Source organism: Serinus canaria, chromosome 26, assembly GCF_022539315.1.
Source record: "Serinus canaria isolate serCan28SL12 chromosome 26, serCan2020, whole genome shotgun sequence".
NCBI lineage: Eukaryota > Metazoa > Chordata > Aves > Passeriformes > Fringillidae > Serinus > Serinus canaria.
In genome coordinates this window covers 3062501-3079237 of record NC_066339.1, presented here as the reverse complement: position 1 = coordinate 3079237, position 16737 = coordinate 3062501, and the positions used below count along the sequence as shown (strand labels likewise).

The 16737-nt window shown below is 53.9% G+C and overlaps 1 protein-coding gene across 1 annotated transcript in view; it reads left to right on the top strand.

The window, feature by feature from the left end:
- MAPKAPK2 (MAPK activated protein kinase 2) overlaps nt 1-16737 on the top strand; it is a 35580-nt gene that overhangs the window by 17110 nt on the left and 1733 nt on the right. The window contains exons 2-8 of the mRNA XM_050985251.1: nt 7674-7813; nt 10014-10078; nt 11575-11654; nt 13151-13277; nt 15744-15819; nt 15938-16062; nt 16333-16418. Of these exons, the coding sequence (XP_050841208.1) occupies nt 7674-7813; nt 10014-10078; nt 11575-11654; nt 13151-13277; nt 15744-15819; nt 15938-16062; nt 16333-16418 (699 nt within the window). The remainder of the gene's footprint in view (nt 1-7673; nt 7814-10013; nt 10079-11574; nt 11655-13150; nt 13278-15743; nt 15820-15937; nt 16063-16332; nt 16419-16737) is intronic.

The following is a 16737-nucleotide window of genomic DNA, read 5'->3' as shown; positions in this document are numbered from 1 at the left end:
TAAGAGCTGCCTATTCCTCTGTGTGTGTAAGAGCAGCCTCTTCCTCCGAGTGTGTAAGAGCTGCCTCTTCCTCGGCCCCTCTCCATCCTCCGCCCCAGTGCGACATCGCCCGCAGGAGCGGCACGGGGACGCTGTGACATCTGTCCCCGCTGCCACATCTGGTGTCCCTGCCACCACATCTGCCACCCTCTGCCACATCTGCCTCCCTCTGTTACATCTGCCCCTGCCACATCTGCCCCCTCCGCGCCGCTCCTGGCAGGGTTTTTAGCTGTCCCCTCGCTGTCACAGCCCCTCCACGCCTGCCTGGCTGCCCGGCTCGGGCTGTGCAGGCAGCAGGGAGGCTCTCCCCGCTCGCCGCCGTGGCTCGGGGTGTTCTGGGAGCGCTGCGATCACTCGGGCTGGGAGAAAGCGGCCGAGCAGCTCCAGCGTGTGTGTGTGTGTCTGTGTGTGTCTCTGTGTGTCTCTGTGTGTCTGTGTGTGTCTGTGTGTCTGTGTGTGTGCGTCTGTGTGTCTGTGTGTGTCTCTGTGTGTCTCTGTGTGTGTCTGTGTGTGTGCGTCTGTGTGTGTGTCTGTGTGTGTCTCTGTGTGTCTGTGTCTGTGTGTGTGTCTGTGTGTGTGTCTGTGTGTGTGTCAGCTCGCCTCTGCTCAGCCTCACTTGCCTCTCCTGTCTCTCTCCTGTCTCTCTCCTGTCTCTCTCTTTCCCATCTAACCAATCCTCTCTCGCTGGGATCCTTTCTCCAGCCTTTCCATTCTCCCGTGGAGGATGGAGCTGATTGTCGTGTGGGTTGTTTCCTCAGTATCCCCCCCGGCTCTGGTGGCACTGCCCCATCCCTCTGCAGGGTGGGTAGCTGTCCTGCCTGGCCAGCACCTTGGATGAGGCCAGGAGCAGAGCCAGCCCTCCCAGCAGCCCTCCTGGGCTGGCAGGACTGGGCACGCTGCGGGCAGGATGCTGCCGGACCCAGCTCCTCCTGCCGACACGTCACCTCTGCTCTCTGCCTTTCCCCGGGCAAAACAAACGTGAGGATGAGGCTTTCACATCTCCTGTTGGGGCTTCAGACTCTTTCTGTGGCTCTTTGGGCGTGGGCAGAGCAGAAATGAAGCCCAGCTTGGGAAAGTCCCGTCACCAGGGCAGCAGGGCAGGTTGTGGTGGGTGGAAGCAGCGGGGATGGGGTTAATGTAAAGATTTATGTAAGAGCCACGATGATGTGGGGGAGGCTTCCTGAGCTACACCTTTAATTGTTACTGCCTTGTGGTTCAACCATGAATTTCCCTCTGTTTGGTAACACTCTCAGGGGCTCTGGGACTCGTGATTTTATTTCTCTTTTGTAGCTCATAAACAGCAAAAGCGGAACCGAGCTTTGCTGCTTCCGTGTCCTTCTGCTGCCCTCTCCCTCCCAGCCCTGTCTGGCAGCGACTGGGGTGGCTTTGGGCTCATTACCTGTGGGCTCCCAAAATATTCTGGCATTCCAGGCTCAGCTCAATGCAGGGAGAGGTGGGAACAGCCTGTGCAGAGCTTCCAGCCCTGGCCCCACAAATGTGTAAAGCAGCTGACGCCAGTTGGCAGCGAGTTTGCAGGGGAAGATTAGAAGAGGAAAATCCTTTGAAGAGAAACCCTTTTGCTTTATTAGGAAAAAATGCTCCTTGCCCTGTGCTAGTGGGGTCAGGGGAATCCAGAGCCTCTGTGTGTGATCCAGGCTGGGGGAAGCTCTGCTTTGCTTCCCTGCTGATAATTTGAGGGATGAAAGCCTGCCTCTCTTCGCTGTAGGTTTATTCTTATTGTGACTCAAGAGGAGTTTCTTTTAACCCCTGTGGTGCAGACAGGTCCTGAGGGGGGCTCCTGGGGGTGGTCTGGGGCCTGGGTCCAACACCCTGTTGGAGGGGTGGGTGCTGTTCTCCTGGGGGCTGAGAAGAATCGGGTGGGATCAAAATACACACGGGAATAAAACCACCCTGCCTGCAAGCTGGAGAGCCCAGGGTGAGCCTGGGGCAGCCCTGGAAAATGGACAGCTCAACACACACCCCAGTGTGAGCCTGATCCTCACTTTCCATGAAAGTTGCCGGTGGGAGGTGAGCTTTCCCTCTTGCACAGGGATGTCTTGCCCACCTGAGTGTGCTTGGCTCCGAGGGGCAGCAGCATATGGGGCTGGGTGGCACCCTCAGTGAGGAGGGACAGTGGGACAGGAGGGACAGTGGGACAGTGTCCTCAGCGACCTCCTGCCTGCCAGGGGAGGAGGGAGCTTCCTTTTCCAACCTGTCGTGACTCATGGAGCATCATCCCAGGAGGGGGCGGTGAGACTGAATCAGTGGTGCCTGAGGACACGCTGGGAGAGGGAACGTGAGCGTGGGCAGCTCCAGCCCCTGCTTTGCTCCAGAGCCTTCCTTCCTTCCTTCCTTCCTTCCTTCCTTCCTTCCTTCCTTCCTTCCTTCCTTCCTTCCTTCCTTCCTTCCTTCCTTCCTTCCTCCTTCCTTCCTTCCTTCCCTTCCTTCCTTCCTGTCCTTCCTTCCTTCCTTCCTTCCTTCCTTCTTCCTTCCTGTCCTTCCTTCCTTCCTTCCTTCCTTCCTTCCTTCCTTCCTTCCTTCCTCCTTCTTCCTTCCTTCCTTCGCTTCCTTCCTTCCTCCTTCCTTCCTCCTTCCTTCCTTCCTTCCTTCTTCCTTCCTATCCGTCCTTCCTTCCTTCCTTCCTTCCTTCCAGTCCTTCCTTCCTTCGCTTTTCCCCTTCTTCCTGTCCTTCCTCTTCCTTCCTAATTCCCCTTCCTTCCGCTTGATCCTTCCTGACCTTCCTTCCTGCTCCTTTCTCCTTCCTCTCCCTTCCTTCCTTCCTTCCTTCCTTCCCTTCCCTCCTCCCTCCCTCCTCCCTCCCTCCCTCCCTCGCCCTCCCTCCCTCCCTTCCTTCCTTCCTTCCCTTCTTTTCCTTCCATCCCTCCCTTCCACCTGTGCTGTGCTTGTTCTCAGGTGATGGTGGGGAAATTCTGCTCTCTGAGATGCTGAGCTCTTCCTTGGAGCTGAAGCTGATTTCTGATGCCTGCAGGACCAGGCTGGAGCCTGGATTTGGGGTTGGGTTTGCTCAGGGAGGTGCTGTTGCCCTGATGAGCTGTTTTGTTTTCAGGAGCTGCTTCCAGGGTTTGTCTTTCCAAGGTGGAAGAGCCCAGAGGTGCTGCTGGAGCTCGTGGGGAGCCTTTGCTGCTCGCAGGGTCCTGAGCACATCGGGATGGGCTGTGCCATCCTCTGGTGGCAGCAGTGTGGGAGCTCTAATGAAGCTAATGAGGGTGTTTAGAGGAGCACACAACTGATTTCTCTGGCAGCATGGAAAGGCTCCTGGGGGAGCTGGGCTGAGCCAAGACACAGGATGGCAGCAAACACTGTCAGCCCAGCTCTCAGAGGTGCCAGGCTGCTGGAATGTGACTGAAAGCTGAATTTCCTCCCTAGCTGCCAGCAGGGTGGAGTGGCTCTTTCCCTGCTCTCCCTCCTTTCCTGCAGGGAGGTGCCCCAGAGGGAAGCAGAGATGGGATGGGGCAGAGCTCGGGGCTGGCACAGCTCTGCTGGCTGTCCCCTGTCCCCTGCCACGCTGAGGGGACACCGGGGTGCTCTGGGATGATGAGCTGATGTCTGGAGTTGTGCAGTGGCTGCAGGTGTGAACACCTGGAGCACCCAACAGAGGGGGATGGATGCTGCTCCTCCTGGCTGCCTCCTGCCCGGAGGTGGTGGCGGAGCTTCTCTGCAGCCAGCGCTGCCCTTGTGCCCTGCCCGGGGACACTTGTGTAACTCGAGGATCCGGTTACTGCCCCCGGGCTGCCGGAGCCCTCCTCCCCAGCCGGAGCAGGCAGGAAACGCTGCGTCTTCTGTCTGAAATAATAAAGAGTTGGATCTCCAAGGAGCCCTTCTTTGGAAGTGTGAAAAACGCCAATCACTTGTTTTTAGAATTTTAAAAGTTTAATAGTAATGAAATGGTTGTAAAAATAATAATACAATTAGAGTAATAATAATTTGGACAATGTGGATTAGGACAATATGAGACAATAGAAACAAAGAGTTATGGATGTCCGGGTACCTTTTTCTGGGCAAAATAAACCAAAAAAGGCCCCACGTTAACAGAGGATTAATCCTTAAAAACAACAGCGTGTTGCATATTCATACACCTCATCCATGATGCATCAATTCCATTCAAACACAGGATTCTGTCTGGGCAGTGTCAGCTTCTGCCTCTGAATCCTGACGGCGTCTTCAGGGCTGAGCGAAGCAGGAAGAAGTTCATTTCTCCTGATAATGGAGCAATAAATTCTCTTTCTCTGAAAGATTCAGGTGTCCTGTGGCTGCCATCTCACTACGAGTCCTTTCTTTAGGAAAAATATCCTACATAGCATAGTTTCTATTTCAACATTTTGTTATAACTTAAAACTATCTTTAACACACTACTAAAGAGAATTAACACAGCATCACTTTCTAACACACCACACGTAATATTCATTTGAATATTTGCAAAAAGCCAATAATAAAATAGACATTTTTCACAGAAGGGGAGCAGAAGGTAAGAGCTGGAAAAGCTGAGCTGAGAGCAGCTGTGGTGAGTTCAGCTTGGCCACGGAAGGGTTAACCCTGCTGGTGCACCAGATTACTGGGTTGCAAAATCAGCTGGGGTGGGATGGGGGCACTCATCCTTGCTGAACCTCAGGGGAAACACGAGGTGATTTTCCCATCCCAGCCTCCCTGGTGGAGCCAAGGAACACCAACCCTGCTGCAGCCACAGCCTGCCCTGGCCCCAGAGCTGGATCAGGGACAGGGGCAGGGCTGTCACACCCCCAGACACCTGGGATGTGGACAGGACATCACCCACCCCAGCCCTCCCTGCTGGCTGGGGAATGGGAGGGAAGGGTGGCAGCTCTGGGAGCTGCTGGCTCCCCCCTGAAAGGACAGGCTGGTGGCAGTGCTGCTCCTGCCCCATCACTGTGCCAGCTTGGCACATTCCTGGCACCCCGGGCACAGGGAGCAGCTGCCTGTGCTGAGGGCAGGAGGTTATGGGTGCTGCTGGGGCTCTGGGCTGCCTCTGCCATGGCTTGTCTGTTGGATTATTGTCTTTTCTGACCCAGAATTGGGGCAACTGAGAGGTGTTTTAAAAACTTTTATTGTATTTTCATATCAAGGGTGAGACAATGCACCCTTCATATCCAATTCACACCAGCACAATCAGAAATTAACTGTTTCCTAATTACAACACACTATAAGTGTTTCTTGGCCTATCAGCTTTCTTAATGTCATAAAATATACTGAGAGTTCATTCAAATCATAGAGGAAATATTCTTACAACCTGACAGGGTTAGGTCATAAGAGTCAAATATACTTTTCACATCCTTCCTGCAGCAGCAGTGGGGAGTGCACGTGGCCTTCAGCCTGCCACCAGGAACATTTCCTAAATTAACCAAACCATTGCCTTAACGAGGCCTGATCTGCTCCTCTGGAAGCCTCTCCATCACCTGTGCATGCAGAGCCAGCAGGGGATGGAGGGAGCAGCTGGATCACAGCTGGCTGTTCTGAGAGCACCAGGGCAGCTCTTTGCTCCCAGAGCTTGTCTGGGTACAAAAACAAACATCAGGGCCGTGCTGGGGCAGGTAATGGAGGCTGCTGCCTCCCACTTCATTAGAAATCCAATTAATCTCCTATAAGAGCCCTCAGAATGACCTCTAAAAACGGGATGTATTTTGCTGTACCTCTGCTGTTTGTCTGGTGCAGAATGATGTTAACTAGCTGCTTCCTGCTGGTCCATTTTCCTGGTGCATAATTACAAATTGTTTTGTTTTTCTCTTTTCTCTTCAGCTTCCTGGCTCCCCAGGCCAGGCTCTTCAGAGTGGGGCTGCAAATAGCCAGGCTTTTCTCCAGCCCCCTCTCCTTGGGGGGCTGCTGTTGCTCTTGCTTAAGGTTTTGGCTTCTGCAGGATGCAGTTTTTAGGGGAATTAAGCAATAGAGGAGCAAGGAGAGAGTGCCCAACCTCCTGCCCTGTCTTCCTTTGCCCCAAGGCTGTCGGTGTGAGTGATGTCAGGTTGTGCAAACTTTGGCTACTTTGGTCCTTGCAGAGCTTCTGGTGGTTTGGTGCCAGCAGCCTCCCACAGGTTCCCACAGGTTTCCTCTGCCTGGGGAAGCAGGAGAGCTGAGGAGGTGGGAGAGGTGTGACCAGAGCCTGGGATGGAGTTTAGGGTGTGTGGCTGAAGGGCTCATCCTCTCTGTGCCCTTCCCCATGGCAAAGGATGCCTGCTGCTCTGGGCAGGGTTACTCTGCCAGGGCAGCACCATCAGTGAGTGTTCCATCCAGCAGAGCTGGGATGGAGTTTTGGGTGGGTTTGGCTGAAGGGCACATCCTCTCTGTGCCCTTCCCCATGGCAAAGGATGCCTCCTGCTCTGGGCAGGAATGCAGATTGCCAGGGTTACTCTGCCAGGGCAGCACCATCAGTGAGGGTTCCATCTGTTCCATCCAGCAGAGCTGGGATGGAGTTTCTGGTGGGTGGCTGAAGGTTTCATCCTCTCTGTGCCCTTCCCCTTGGCAAAAGACAACTGCTGGTCTGGGCAGGGTTACTCTGCCAGGGCAGCACCATCAGTGAGGGTTCCATCTGTTCCATCCCCACTAGAGCTGGGATGGAGTTTTGGGTGGGTTTGGCTGAAGGGCACATCCTCTCTGTGCCTTCCCCCATGGCAAAGGATGCCTTCTGGTCTGGGCAGGGTTACTCTGCCAGGGCAGCACCATCAGTGAGGGTTCCACTGTGTGGATTTTGGGAGTTAATCCTTGTTCCTGTGAGATCCCCCTGCACTGAGAAGCACCCTGGGTCCTGCAAAGCATCCCAAGGCTGATGCTCCTCTGCTCCTGGGGAGAGCCCAGAGGGGTCAGAAGGACTTTTCTGTGTAAATCTTGGTAAAATGGCCAAACCTGCTGTTTCCTGCAGGGTGGGGGTGTGTTTCCACATCCCCCTGCTCATTCTGCTCCAGAGGCTGAGCCTGGCCCCAAAGGCTGCCAGAGACAGGAAGGAAAATGAACTGTGCCTGAGATAGACACGTTTGTTGTTCTATATTTAGGAACACAATAATTAAGGCTGGCTGTTTATCCTGACAAACATCATAACTAATAGTCTGTGGCAGACAAACAAATCCTTCCTGCACTGGGGAACTCTGAGTTGTCTCTGGGAAGGGCAGGGGGCTCATTAAAGAGCTGTAATTTAGGGAACATCTGGATGTTTGCTTTGTCCCCTCCCCAGACACGGGTGCTGGTGGGCTCTGAATTTGTGGTGAGGGAACTTTTGTGGTCAGGAGGGTCCCGTGGAGCAGCTGATGGCTGGGAAATGATGGGGGACAGCACAGCAGAGGTGAGGGTGAGGGTGCTCGGTGGCACCCAGGGGTGGAGGTATTAGGGTGCAGAATGGCTGGTAAATGCAGTAGATCTCGCTGGTGGGGCACTGGGAGGTGGCAGGCAGCCCAAATGAGCTTTTATGAACCTCGGCAGGAAGGGCAAGCTGAGGGCAAACGGCTTCTCAGTGCTCCCACTAGATGGGGATGGAGGCATTGGCAGATGGAGGCATTGTCAGAGCACCCGGTGCTCGCCCCCGCCTCCTCTCTGGTGGCCACAGAGCCTGCCGGGGGTCATGACCCAGCTGCCCGGGGAAGTCTGGGGCTCACGGGGTGTCCCTTCTCCCGCAGATGCTGCAGGACTGCCCCAAGGCCCGCAGGGAGGTGGAGCTGCACTGGCGAGCGTCGCAGTGCGCTCACATCGTGCGCATCATGGACGTCTACGAGAACCTCTACCAGGGGAGGAAGTGTCTGCTCATCGTCATGGAGTGGTGAGAGCCCGGCCCAGGGCCACTGCAGGCTGCTGGGGGGCTGCCAAAGAGGGGGTGGGCACCTCCAAGCCCTGGGGATGCCAGGGGGATGCAGCTGTAGGGATGGCAGCTCGGGCAGGGTGGCGTTGGAGGGACGGGGACAGCCAGGGCTGCTGGCTCTGAGTCATCCTGAAAATGCTCAGCTCGGGGCCTGTGGTTCTCACAGGTGGGTCATAACCAAACTGCCTTTGGCCACCAAAAGCTGGGGGAGGCAGCAGGTTCCTGGCAGGCTGTGGTGGGGCAGCGACCGAGCTGGCAGCGCTGGTGCTGCCCTGGCACCGCCTGCAGCAGCAGCTCTGCTTTGGGCAGGAGCTTGGTACGAACCTGGGGACGAGGAGGAGGGATGAAGGGGAAAGTATTGAAACCACATCCCAACCGCAGCTGTGATTTGATGCAGCTTCCTTGCCAAAACCTCTCCTCTGGCACGCTGGTAGATCGCCCGGGGGGAGCGGCGGGTGCAGGAGCGGTGCCAGGGCACGTGGCACAGCAGCCCCCAGAGCAGCTCCCGGGGGGAAACTGGCACCTGAGAACCATCCTGGCACTCTGGGCAGCCAGGGATGGGGAAGGGGAGGCAGTGGGGGAAGAAAGAAAGAATGGCTGAGGGGTAGGAGAGTCCCCAGGACTGTCTGTGTGAGCAAGGGATGCTCTGGGGTAACGTCCATCCAGGCAGGATTTGATTTCCAGCAGGAGCAGGCTCTGGATCCCTCCTGACTGACTCTGGATCCCTCCTGGCAGGCTCTGGATCCCTCCTGACAGGCTCTGGATCCCTCCTGACTGACTCTGGATCCCTCCTGGCAGGCTCTGGATCCCTCCTGACTGACTCTGGATCCATCCTGGCAGGCTCTGGATCCCTCCTGGCTAGCTCTGGATCCCTCCTGACAGACTCTAGATCCCTCCTGACAGACTCTAGATCCCACCTGACTCTGGATCCCTCCTGGCAGGCTCTGGATCCATCCTGGCAGGCTCTGGATCCATCCTGGCTAGCTCTGGATCCCTCCTGGCTAGCTCTGGATCCCTCCTGACAGACTCTAGATCCCTCCTGACAGACTCTAGATCCCACCTGACTCTGGATCCCTCCTGGCAGGCTCTGGATCCCTCCTGGCAGGCTCTGGATCCCTCCTGGCTGGCTCTGTGCAGCAGAGGGTCCCAAGGGCTGCAGGCTGTTGCTGCTGCAGATGTCATTGAATGTCAGGGAGATGTTATCAGCCCTGGGAAAGCCAAACCGTTCCTGCTTTAGTCAGATAAGGCAGGGCCAGGAAGTGCCATTATCCCTGCTCTCATGGAGAATTCTCCCATCCCTCAGTCCCTTATCTGGCTTTTCCCTGAGGGTACCTGGGGAGGGAACCCACCAGTGGTGCTCCAGCACCTGCCATGGGACCTGGCTGTGTGCAGGGGGGTCCAGCCTCTGTGCCCCAGCTTGGGGAGCCCGTTGTGACCCTGCTGTTTCCTCACCCTGAGCTTTGCTCAGCACTTCTGTGCTGGGTCATGGTGCTGCTGAGGCAGTTGGCTTGTGAGCAAAAGGAGGCCACATGTGCTGGGAGTGCTCTCACCAACTTCAAGCCACATGTGCTGCCTTTACTGTAAATGTGTTTCTGTGGGCTGCTGGGGCGGCCACGCCCGCCCAGCACTGAGCCTCTGCCCCGGGAAGGAGGAGGCTCTGAAACACCCCAGAACACCACCCAAGGACTTGGATGGAGAAGGGGATTGTTTCCTGCTCAGCAGCAGAGGCTGTGGTGGGAGATGGAGCCACTGTCACGGATATATTTTATGAAAAATCCTTTTGCTAGGGTTTTTCTCTTGAGAAGCTGAGAGGTCTCAGAAACAAAATGTAAACAATGATTCTCTGCTGCTGTGGAATGCAGCAGGTGCATCTGGGATTGGTCTCATGTGGTTGTTTTTAATTAATGGCCAATCACAGCCCAGCTGTCTTGTACTCTCTGGTCAGTCACAAGATTTTATTATCATTCCTCTCCTTTCCTTGCAAGCCTTCTGATGAAATCCTTTCTTCTCTTCTTTTAGTATAGTTTTAATATAATATATAGATCATAAAATAATATATCAGCCTTCTGAACCATGGAGTCAGACCCTTATCTCTTCCCATGTCGAAGTTGGCTACAAATTCAACAAGCCACGGTGTGTAACAGCAGCTCTTCTCTTGCAGCTTGGATGGTGGGGAGCTCTTCAGCCGCATCCAGGACAGGGGAGACCAGGCCTTCACAGAACGGGGTAGGAGCCCACACCCTGCTGGCCTTTCATCCCTCCATCCCCTCAGTGCCACACCCTGCTGGCCTTTCAGTCCCCTCCATCCCCTCAGTGCCACCCCCTGCTGGCCTTTCAGTCCCCTCCATCCCCTCAGTGCCACACCCTGCTGGCCTTTCAGTCCCCTCCATCCCCTCAGTGCCACCCCCGGCCTTTCAGTCCCCTCCATCCCCTCAGTGCCACACCTGGCCTTTCAGTCCCCTCCATCCCCTCAGTGCCACACCTGGCCTTTCAGTCCCCTCCATCCCCTCAGTGCCACCCCCGGCCTTTCAGTCCCCTCCATCCCCTCAGTGTAACACCCTGCTGGCCTTTCAGTCCCCTCCATCCCCTCAGTGCCACACCCTGCTGCCCTTTCAGTCCCCTCCATCCCCTCAGTGCCACCCCCTGCCCTTTCAGTCCCCTCCATGCCCTCAGTGCCACCCCCTGGCCTTTCAGTCCCCTCCATCCCCTCAGTGTCACACCCTGCTGGCCTTTCAGTCCCCTCCATCCCCTCAGTGCCACACCCTGCTGGCCTTTCAGTCCCTTCCATCCCCTCAGTGCCACACCCTGCTGCCCTTTCAGTCCCCTCCATCCCCTCAGTGCCACACCCTGCTGGCCTTTCAGTCCCCTCCATCCCCTCAGTGCCACACCCTGCTAGCCTTTCAGTCCCCTCCATCCCCTCAGTGCCACTCCCTGGCCTTTCAGTCCCCTCCATCCCCTCAGTGCCACACCCTGGCCTTTCAGTCCCCTCCATCCCCTCAGTGCCACACCCTGCTGGCCTTTCAGTCCCCTCCATCCCCTCAGTGCCACACCCTGCTGGCCTTTCAGTCCCCTCCATGTCCTCAGTGCCACCCCTGGCCTTTCAGTCCCCTCCATCCCCTCAGGGACTCTTCTGAATCCCCAGCAGAGTTCTGCACTCAGGGAATGAGGGATGTGGGTGTAAGGGGCTCTGCTTTTCATGTTTGCTCGAGAACAGGGTTCGGGGGTATTTTCTCAGCTGCTCCCACACTCCTGTCCATCCCACTCCTGTCAGAAACACTCACCTCCTCAAGAAGTTAAGTCCATGGGCTGTGTTTCTCATAGATGCCATTAATCTCATTCCCTCTATTTCTCTGGCCAGGAAAAGCAACCACACAACCCAAACTCTGAGCCCGTTGCACCCTTGACTTTCCATCCTATGGGGAAACCTTTCCCAGCTGCATTCCTCTGCTGCTGGGGTGTCCTAAACAGTGCAAGCCCCTCCTTGGTGTAGGGCCAGGGGCTGAACTCTGCCCCATCCCTTCCCCTGGAGTTTCTGGGAGCTGCAGGCTCCTTTCCCAGGGATGGGGAGTGGCACAGACTCCACACACAGGGGGACTTCAAGCAGAGCAAACCCCTTTGACCTCAGCCAGGCTCTTTGGCTCCTGGTTTGTAGAGTTCCCCAGGCAGCAGAGCCTTTTTAAACTTGCTTCTGAAGGCTTCTGATGGTTTCTTTGCTGCTTCAGAGGCTTCGGAGATCATGAAGAGCATTGGGGAAGCCATCCAGTACCTGCACTCGATCAACATCGCGCACCGGGACGTGAAGGTACCACCCCGAGCCCCCCTGGCCCTGCCAGGGCCCAGCCCTGCTGCTCCTGGTGGCACTCACATCCTCTGAACAGCGATAATAATTCTCTCTCCCTGGATTCTTCCTGGGGAAGGCAGTGAGAAGCTTAGAGGAAAACAGTTCTTATCTCTGCCTGCTGCTCCTGTTTAGCATGTGTGGAATGTGTTATGGGGATTGTTTACTGGAGAAGATGATTGATTGATCAGAAAAAAGCTGTGCCAGGACTGTCTGGAGGCAGCCACAGGTTTTTCTGTAGCATCTCTCCAGTGCAGTATCTTCTTAGTGTGGTATATTTTTAGTATAGTGTGAAAAATGCCAATCACTCGTTTTTAGAATTTTAAAAGTTTAATAGTAATAAAATGGTTATAAAATTATATTAGAAATCATATAATAATATTTATTAGAGTAATAAAAAAAGAATATAATTAGAATAATAAAAATTTGGACACTTAGGATTTAGGACAATATGAGACAATAGAAACAAAGAGTTATGGACAGGCCGGGTGCCTCTTTCTGGGCAGCATAAGCCCCAAAAAGGCCCCACGTTAACAGAGGATTAACCCTTAAAAGCAACAGCCTGTTGCATATTCATACACCTCATCCATGATGCACAAATTCCATTCACACACAGGATTCTCTCTGGGCAGTGTCAGCTCCTGCCTCTGAATCCTGACAGCGTCTTCAGGGCCGAGTATTTTATGATTGGCTTTTCTCAAATATTAAAATGAATATTCTATGTGTTTTGTTAGAAAGTGATGCTGTGTTAATTCTCTTAAGTAGTGTGTTAAATATAGTTTTAGGTTATAAAAAATGGTAAAATAGAAACTATGCTATGTAAGATACTTTTTTAAAGAAAGGACTTGCAGCGAGATAGCAGCCACAGGACACCTGAATCTTTCAGAGGAAAAGAATTTATTGCCCCATTATCAGAAGAAAGGAACTTCTTCCCGCCTCGAAGGCACTGTCAGGATTCAGAGGAAGAAGTTGATGATGACCAGACAGAATCCTGTGTTTGAATGGAATTGATGCATCATGGATGAGGTGTATGAATATACAACAGGCTGTTGCTTTTAAGGGTTAATCCTTTGTAAACACGGGGCCTTTTTCAGGTTTATTTTGCCCAGAAAAGGTACCCGGACTGTCTGTAACTCTTTGTTTCTATTGTCTCATATTATCCTAATTCAAATTGTCCAAATTATCATTACTCTCATTGTATTATTATTTTTATAACCATTATATTACTATTAAACTTTTAAATATCTAAAAACAAGTGTTTGGCGTTTTTCACATGACCAAGGTGGGTCCAAGAGGATTGGGTTCAGCAGCAGCTGAGCACATTCCTAAGCTAAGGCACAGGCCTAACCCTGTGGAGCAGCTCCTGGGTACCTCAGGAGAAATATTGCCCAGGAAAGCTGTGTTGGGTGTTGGGGTCACCCTCAGTGACAGCTCACTCCTTGTCCCCTGCGTGTCCCCAGCCAGAGAACCTCCTGTACACCTCCAAGAGGCCCAACGCCGTGCTGAAACTCACCGACTTCGGCTTCGCCAAGGAAACCACCACGCACAACTCGCTGGCCACACCCTGCTACACGCCCTACTACGTGGGTGAGTGTGGCATTGTCGGGGCAGGACCTGGGGATGGGTGGGGATGAGAGATCTCTGAAGCCAGGTGGTGGAATTTGGGGTTATTGCAAAGGGCCAAGTGCAGGGCCCTGCCTGGAGCCACCAGCCACAGCTCAGAGCAGGCCCCAGAGAGGGAGAGAGAGGGAAAGAGAGAGGGAAAGAGGATGAGAGAGTGAGGTTGCTGTTACAATACAATAAATCTTCTTCTGGCCTTGGAATTGGGCTTTGCTGCAAAGGGCCAAGTGCAGGGCCCTGCCTGGAGCCACCAGCCCCGGTTCAGAGCAGGCCCCAAAGAGGGAGAGAGGGGTAAAGAGGGAGAGAGGGGTAAAGAGAGAGAAGGCAAGAGTGTGGTAAAGAGGATGAGAGCAAGTTTTCTGTTACAGTACAGTAAATCTTCTTCTGGGCTTGGAATTTGTGGGTTGTTGCAAAGGGCCTGGGTGCAGGGCCCTGCCTGAAGCCGCCAGCCCCAGCTCAGAGCAGGCCCCAAAGAGGGAGAGAGAGGGAAAGAGAGAGAAGGCAAGAGTGTGGTAAAGAGGATGAGAGCAAGGTTCCCCTTACAATATAATAAATCTTCTTCTGGTCTTGATATCTGGGGTTTATTGCAAAGGGCCTGGGTGCAGGGCCCTGCTGGGAGCCACCAGCCACAGCTCGGAGCAGGCCCCAGAGAGGGAGAGAGAGGGAAAGAGAGTGGTAAAGAGGATGAGAGAGTGGAGTTCCCATTACAATACAATAAATTTCTTCTGGGCTTGGAATTGGGGTTTATTGCAAAGGGCCAAGTGCAGGGCCCTGCTGGGAGCCACCAGCCCTGGTTCAGAGCAGGCCCCAAAGAGGGAGAGAGAGGGAAAGAGAGAGGTAAAGAGAGAGAAGGCAAGAGTGTGGTAAAGAGGATGAGAGAGCAAAGTTCCCGTTACTATACAATAAATCTTCTTCTGGTCTTGGTATTTGGGGTTTATTGCAAAGGGCCTGGGTGCAGGATCCTGCCAGGAGCCACCAGCCACAGCTCAGAGCAGGCCCCAAAGAGGGAGAGAGAGGGAAAGAGAGAGGTAAAGAGAGAGAAGGCAAGAGTGTGGTAAAGAGGATGAGAACAAGGTTCCCCTTACAATACAATAAATCTTCTGGTCTTGGTATTTGAGGGTTATAGCACAGGACCTGGGTGCAGGGCCCTGCTGGGAGCCACCAGCCCTAGTTTAGAGCAGGCCCCAAAGAGGGAGAGAGAGGGAAAGAGGATGAGAGAGTGAGGTTTTTATTACAATACAATAAATCTTCTTCTGGTCTTGGAATTGGGGTTTATTGCAAAGGGCCAAGTGCAGGGCCCTGCCTGGAGCTGCCAGGCCCAAAAGAGGGAGAGAGAAGTAAATAGAGTGGTAAAGAGGATGAGAGGATGAGAGGGAAAGAGAGTGAGGTTCCTGTTCCAATACCATAAATCTTCTTCTGTGCTGAATATTCTCATTCTCACTGACCAATCTAGTCCAAGACACAAATCCTACAGCATTTACATAGAGCCTATAGGAACCATCACATTACCACGCTGTGTTCCATTTTAAACCCTAAAATCTCTTCTTTGGGCCCTTCTGCCAGGCCAGCAGGGTCTGCTCTGCCCCTTGGAGCTGTCTGCAAGCACAGGGTGTTGTTCCATCCAAAGGGGATTGCCTTCAGCCAGCCACACCATTGTTTGCCAGCTGTTCAGTAACTGAGGCATCTCAGAGCTGCTTTCATTTCAATCTCACTTAGAGTTTCCATATTCTCAACATCTTTTGCCAGACAATCATATTTATAAAGCTTTCCAGTTTCATCTTCCCCATCAGGTGAGTGCCTGGAGGCTGGTGTAGGAGTGTGCCCCCTGTTAAGGGAGTGACAAAACTTATCTTTTGTCCCCTTAAAAGGAAAGAAGCCCAGAAGTTTCTCCCCTCAATTAAGTAAAAAGACACCTCATAGGACCTGGGGGACTTCACCTCAAACTTAAGGATAGCTAATTGGATAGAAGCCAAAAAGTTCCACCTGGGCAATTTAGTAGGAAAAAAAGAGAACAAAGAAACTAATTGCTTTTGTAAAGTGTTTTACCAGGAGCAAGAACATCTAGCACTTAGCTCGGTTTTTCTGTTTGTTATTTTGCCTTTTATTAAACCTTTTTGTTTCCAACCCTGCAACAGAAGCCATCCTGCTGATTTTTTTTTGCCTCCAAGGGTAGCTGAGCTATCTTGGGTGTGTTATATGCTCCCCAGAGCTTATCAGGCCTGGCTCAAAGAAGTTGCTATAACACATTTGTAGGACGTAGGGGGGTCTGGAGGATGGCACGTGCAGCCCCTCACCTCTGCATCCAGCCTGGAGCCTGCAGCAGGGAGCTGGGGGCTGCTCCAAGCAGTGGCTCTTGGTGTCTCCATGGGGTGTCAGAGCCCTCTCACCCAGTGCTGACACTCAGATTTAGGATTTTCTTTCTGTTTTTACCAGCCCCAGAAGTGCTGGGCCCAGAGAAGTACGACAAGTCCTGTGACATGTGGTCCCTGGGTGTCATCATGTATATTCTGTAAGTCTGAGGGCTCCTCTCCCTCCTGCCGGGCTCAGCTCCTGCTCCTGGCACTGCCTTGTGCTCCTGGGGATGTTTTTGGGGTGGCACACTGACTCTGTTGCCCCTCCTGGTGCAGGCTGTGCGGGTACCCCCCCTTCTACTCCAACCACGGGCTGGCCATCTCTCCTGGCATGAAGAAGAGGATCCGAATGGGCCAGTACGAGTTCCCCAACCCCGAGTGGTCCGAGGTGTCAGAGGAAGGTAACCGTGGTCCCTGTGGGGCCTGTCCCCGGGCTGAGGTCTCCTTTTGAGGGCTGGGAGGAGCTCAGCCCCCTGGCTGTGTCAGGGGTCACCTCTCAGCATCTGCACCTCTGCTGGAGAGGCTTTTGCTGAAGGGTTTGTGTAGGGTCAGGTGTGTGGCACACGGGAGGGCACTCAGAGGGCACCCAGGGGTTTTGGGGCTGGGGTTGGAGCTCAGGAGAGCCCCCCAGGAGCTGCCCCAGCCCCCTGACCCTGCCCCAACCTCTGCAGTGAAGCAGCTGATCCGAAACCTGCTGAAGACAGACCCGACCCAGCGCATGACAATAACAGAGTTCATGAACCACCCCTGGATCATGGTGAGTGGGGCAGGGGTGGGATCATGGAATGGGATGGGATCCATGGGATCCATGGGATGGGATCCATGGGATGGGATCATGGAATGGGATGGGATCCATGGGATCCATGGGATGGGATCATGGAATGGGATGGGATCCATGGGATCCATGGGATGGGATCCATGGGATGGGATCATGGAATGGGATGGGATTCATGGGATGGGATGGGATGGAATGGGATGGGATGGGATGGGATAATGGAATGGAATGGGATCCATGGGATCCATGGGATGGGATGGGATGGGATGAGATGGGATCATGGAATGGGATGGGATGGGAT